Here is a 5,835-nt window from a genome sequence, read left to right as displayed (position 1 = left end):
CAGGATGGAGAGATGAAGCTGATGGAAACATGAACTAAGAGAAGAAACTTCATGGACACTGAAAACTGAGCTTCTGACTGATGAACTTCATTATTTTTGACTTTTTTAAGCCTTTTTCCAAAGAACTTAAATCCACCGTCAAACTCAGTGTTGTTGTTTTTTTAAACTGTACTTTTATTTAACAATTTGCTGGTGTTTACTATACATTCATTTTTGGTTAAATACCAGAAAATAACTAGAAAAACACTCAAAATAATATAAATTGGTGTTACCATGTTACCATAAATAAGAACAGCAACCAACAACACACAGCCCAAGCGGTTCTGGTTCTGTTCTTACGGTAACTTCACTGTAAAACAAAAACAGTGAAGTTTAGCTCAGTGTAGAACAAACAGCAGCCTTAACTTCACGTGGCTTTAATGACGTTTAAACCATGAACAAGCAGAAACACTGAATTTATCGTTACTGTCCAGTTATTTTCAGATGATTTCTGGAGCTCTACGCTGCTGCTGAACCTGCACCACATCGATCTAATTTAAACCTGTCTAAGATCACAGAACCAATGCTCTGATGTTAACTGTGTCCAGGTGTAGTGATGTATTTACAGCATTACACTAAACAGACGGGTTTTTATGTTGTCTAATAGCTGCAGCCACAGACTGTACTTGTGGTTTTCAGTCCGGTTGTGTGTCTGCTGTTCATCGATCAGGCCTTCAGCAGACGTGAGGATGAGGCTTCAGCCGGTCGTGTTTTGTCGGTTGGCGTTGTGACGTCACCGCCGGCGGGTGGAGCGGCGCCTGGACGCCGTGAGCACGACGCAGCATGTTCAACGTCAGCTGTTCACACATTCCTGAGCAGCTCCACCCTGATCACAGCAGAACCGGTTCACGCTCAGCCCTCGGGCCGAGTATCGGCTGCCTGATGAGACGCCCGACGTTCACTTTGTTTCCTTTATTTAACCAAAGTCACGTCCAGCCGGCGCCGTTCAGACCTGGATCAGGAAGAACGGGAGTAAATAAGTTCATGAAGCTTGATTCCAGTTTACGACCTCAGAGCCGCTCATTAGCGCGATTAGTCTGAACTCTCACTGTTGAAGGCAAATTAAATTATTGATTATTCCCTGATTAATCACTGGTAGAAACAATCATGCGTTGCAGCCCTGCTTTGCACCAAAGAATCCGTCGCTGCTCGTGATGTCACACGTTTGGTCATTGGTTCCTGGAATACAAAAACTAAGAAATCAATGTTATTAAAATATTTTTCAACATCAAGACTAAATTAAAAATCCCTGCAGCCCACATGAGCTATCGCTACATTAGCTAAAAAAAACAAAAAGGTCATCCTAAAAAAGTAATGTTAGCCACTGTGTTAGCCAAACTAGGATGATGTTGGCTGCTACTTTTGCCTAATCAGGACAATGCTAGCTGCTATCTTAGCCTAAATAAGATAATATTTGATGTTACATTTGCCTCGATAGTGTTAGCCTAATTAAGTTTGCGTTAGATGTCAGGTTTGCTTCTTCAAAATAATGTTAGCAGCTACGTTTGCTCAATTTGGATCATGTTAGCACAACCAATATAGTGTTAATCTATCAAGATGTTGTTAGATGCTAGGTTTGCTTAATCAAGATAATGGTAGCAGCTACATTTGTCAAAGTGAGATGATATTAGCTGCTTTGTTAGCTTAAACATGGTGACCTGAATTAGTTAAAACAAGCTAACATAAGCTGCTATGTTAGCATAAACAAGAAACCGTTAACACAATCAACATATTGTTAGTTGCTAAATTGCCCAGATGTTGTTAGCCTGATCAAAATCATGCTAGCTGCTATATTAGCCTATGTAAGACGTTTGCAGCTACATTTGCCTTTTCCAGACAGTGTTGACCACTATTTAACCTGAACAAGATTGTTAGCCACTGTCTTAGCCTGAACAAGCTAACGTTACCCAGTATTTTATATATATCAGCTCTGACTGACTGGTTGGGAGTTCCACATCCTGATGTCCTGAAGGAGACGTTAACACCTGAGTCTCAGTTGGGGGTCTGTTGCTCCTCCCCCTCGTTATGTGAGTCGTTAGTGCTCCCCCTGACACCGTGGGGTTCGTTAGGGTCTCTGTGGCTCGGTGTGGATGTGGCTTCATCTTCCTGGGGGGAGATCTTAGGACTGAACTGTGAACAGATGATGCCTCAGACCTCCACCTCTGCTGAGGGAAGGTCTCTCCAGTTGGACAGAGATGCTTCTTTCACTCCTCTCTCAAACCATCTGTCCTCCCTGCAGGACAGCATCTGTACGTTGTGGTCTTTGAATGAGTGTCCTTGGTCCTTGAGATGCAGCTGGACTGCTGAGTCCTGTCCTGAGGAGGTGCTCTTCTGTCCTGGGCCATGCGCTTGTGGAGCAGTTGTTTTGTCTCCCTGATGAACAGGTCGATGTACAGGTGATCAGAGGTGAAATGTCTTCAATGAACTCAAGCAGGTCCAGTTGCTACGATCAATCTACCAGAATAGCTGAAACTATATAAAGTTAAACACTTCTTTAGCCTAAACAAGACAATGATAGCCACTGTTTAGCTCGGTCACCGGGAGGAGCTCGGAGTAGAGCCGCTGCTCCTCCACATCGAAAGGAGCCAGCTGAGGTGGCTTGGGCATCTTTTCCGGATGCCTCCTGGACGCCTCCCTGGGGAGGTGTTCCGGGCGAGTCCCACCAGGAGGAGGCCTCGGGGAAGACCCAGGACACGCTGGAGGGACTATGTCTCCCAGCTGGCCTGGGTTCGCCTAGAGTACCCAGAGTAGTAAGAGCTGGAGGAGGTGTGTGTGGATCGGGAAGTCTGGGCGGCTTTGCTCAGGCTGCTGCCTCCGCGACCCGACTCTGGATAAGCGGGAGAAGATGGATGGATCAACCTAACAAGATAACATTAGCTGCTACATTTTGTGTCAACATAGACGATGAGATTCAAAATGTGAACAGTGAGATGAGACGGGGAATTGTATAAGAAAATGGCAGGTGGAGTTCATCAGAAACTCTGAACCTTTGTCAGAACGAAGCCTGCCCCTCAGTTTTCTCTCCGCTGTCTCCCTCCGTCCTCCAGGACCATGACTGGGACGCGGCGCTGCAGTTCCTCCCAGCCTCGGACTCCCGGCAGCTGGAGAAGAAGCCGGGCTGCAGGAAGAAGCTGTGGATGGGAATCGGGCTGCTGCTGGCTGCTGCCGCCCTCGCTCTGCTAACCGGACTGCTGGTTTGGCATTTTCACCGTGAGCAGCTCACTCAGACATGTTTACTGCAGTTTACACAGCAAACATTCAGCTACACCTGTTCAGCCCTTAGCCTGTATGCTAGCTAAAGCAAGATGATGTTAGCTACTATAAGATTAGCCTGTGTGTTAGCCTGAACAAGATGATGCTAGCCTCTGTGTTAGCCTAAAAAGCTAATGCAGGACAAGCTTGTTTTTCTCTCCTGGTTTATTTTATCAATTTGTTTTTCCACATAAAACCTGAAACATTCAGAGTTTTGTTTTTGACAGCTAAATATATCACTTTGTTTAAAAAAAAGTTTTAAAAAAACCCCAAAACAACAACGTTATGAGCTATCACTACGTTAGCCTAAACAAGATAAGATAAGCTCCTATGTTAGCCATGACAAGATAATGGTCGCTACTAGGTTAGCCTGAGCAAGACAACATAAGCTACTATGTTAGCCTAAACATGATAATCTGAGTTTATGTATTAGCCTAAGCAAGGTAATGCTAGCTGCTAGGGTAGCCTAAGCAAGAAAATAGAAGCTACTGTGTTTGTCCAAACAAGGTAATATTAGCCAGAACAAGATAATGTGATGATATGCAATGATACTGCTAGTCTCTATGTCAATGTAAGCAATGTAATGTTAGCCTCTGTGCTAGCCAGATTAACCTAAACATAGTCATGTTAGGCTAGATATGATAGTGTTAGCCTTGATATTAGCATAAACAACATAATGTTAGCCTAAATAAGAAAATGCTTGCCTCTATGTTACCCTAAGCAAGAGAATATTAGCTACTACATTAGCTTAAACAAGATTAGCTTCTGTGTTAGCCTGAAAAAGATGATGTTAGCCTCTGTGTTAGCCATTAAAGCTAAGCAGTAAGAACAAACATGCATGTTCCAGAGCCAAACCTTGCAGTTATTTACAATAAATTAAGATAATTAAAAAGAAAAGCAGGTGGAAACATGAACCATCACTTTGAGAACATTCCTGATGTACCAGTCGTCAGCTGATTGAGTCCTGCTCTGGGTTTAATGCAGGAGGACGGAGAGGATTTATGGTTTCTGTCGGCTGGTTTGTGTGTAAATAAAGTTTTGTAAAGCCTGTGTGTCTCCTCAGTGCGTAATGACGTCAGAGTGAAGCGCTTCTACATCGGCTCGATGGGAATCAGCAACCAGCGCTTCCTGCCGGCCCACGAAGATCCCAGCAGCCCTCAGTTCACCGACCTGGCCGCTCGGGTCAGACAGCAGGTGAGACGTTGCTGCCGCAAAGCATCATGGGATGTTGAGCCACGCTGCTGGTGGTGGTGGTGGTGACGCCTCCACTTCTGCTTCACGACTTCCTGTGTTGCTGAGGAGGAAGTAAACAGACGCGAGACCTTTGATGATATCACATTTGACCTTTTCTGTTCCAGCTGAAGCTGATTTATTCCAGAAACTCGGTTCTCGCCAAATACTTCAAAGGCTCCACTGTTCAGGCCTTCAGGTGCGTTTGAGATGCAGCATGTTGATCTGTGCAGAACCTCCTCAGAACATCTGGTTCTGTTTCTGCAGAACCTTTATCTACTGACCAGAGTTCTACCTTCAGACTGTGAATGTTCCAGAGGTCCAGGTCCTTGAAGTCCACAGAGGAGGGTCCAGATTGATCACTTTAATGGACCTTTTCCATCATTTCTGAGCCTCAGAACTTCATCAGTACAGCAGATAGACACATGACATTTAGGAGGAAGAACACATCTGGGTTCTGCTAGAACCTGACACCAGATCAGTGATGGAAAAAGTCCATTAAAAAGTGTGAAATGTGGATTTAATATAGTGAAGTTATAGTAGATACAGAATCGGCTGATTCTGAGGAGGTCAGGAGAACTTCTTCAGGTGTGGCTGATACGTTCCCTTTGGTCTGTCCATGTCCTCCTGTGTCTGTGCTGCAGCGAGGGCGACGGCGGCGGCGATAGCGTCGTGGCGTACTACCAGTCGGAGTTCGATGTTCCCGTCCCTCAGCAGGACTCGCTGGACGAAGCCGTCGAGTCTCTGGAGCCACCGGCTGAAAGTCCTCAGGGCCGACAGGGACGGGTGCTGCTGAGGCCCAAAGAAGTTCTGGACGTCAACAGCGTCGTCTCTCGAGGTTCAGAGGCTCCTCATGGAGCGTTTCTAACTAGGGATGGACCGATGATCAGCCCGGCCCATTGCTGATGACTGAAATGTGGTCTGATGCAGCTCCTCTGTCTCCAAGGCAGAGACGACTGAAACTAGAAACAAAAGCCCAAAACAGGAAATTAGCTTTCACAGTGGCTATGCTAACAGCTAGCGGCTAAATCTGGAAAGCTATCTATAAAACAACAGACAACAAAAACCAAGACAGTGATTAATAACGCTGTAACCTGTAGACGTTAGTTAAACAGGACATAATTAAACCACTCCTGTTTCTACTTTACATGTGATCTTCACCTTATTAAGGAAGAAGCCTCGTTATGAAGGACAGCTTCCCTCCTGTCACATGCTGTTAAAACATTACATTTAAGATATTAGCTGTCTGGGCTAACATAGTATGTAATGTTACTTTAGCCTAAACATGATAACATTACGTACTATGTTAGCCTA

At 45.0% G+C, this 5,835-nt stretch overlaps 1 protein-coding gene across 1 annotated transcript in view; it reads left to right on the top strand.

The window, feature by feature from the left end:
- Nucleotides 1–5,835, top strand: part of LOC103362486 (suppressor of tumorigenicity 14 protein homolog) — a 26,280-nt gene that overhangs the window by 8,483 nt on the left and 11,962 nt on the right. The window contains exons 2-5 of the mRNA XM_008288853.1: nucleotides 3,087–3,249; nucleotides 4,355–4,485; nucleotides 4,650–4,720; nucleotides 5,166–5,359. Coding sequence (XP_008287075.1) covers nucleotides 3,087–3,249; nucleotides 4,355–4,485; nucleotides 4,650–4,720; nucleotides 5,166–5,359 — 559 coding nt within the window. The remainder of the gene's footprint in view (nucleotides 1–3,086; nucleotides 3,250–4,354; nucleotides 4,486–4,649; nucleotides 4,721–5,165; nucleotides 5,360–5,835) is intronic.

Source organism: Stegastes partitus, unplaced genomic scaffold (assembly GCF_000690725.1).
Source record: "Stegastes partitus isolate 25-593 unplaced genomic scaffold, Stegastes_partitus-1.0.2 Scaffold577, whole genome shotgun sequence".
NCBI lineage: Eukaryota > Metazoa > Chordata > Actinopteri > Pomacentridae > Stegastes > Stegastes partitus.
Note: the sequence above shows the minus strand (reverse complement) of the source record. Positions and strands in the feature narration are given on the sequence as shown.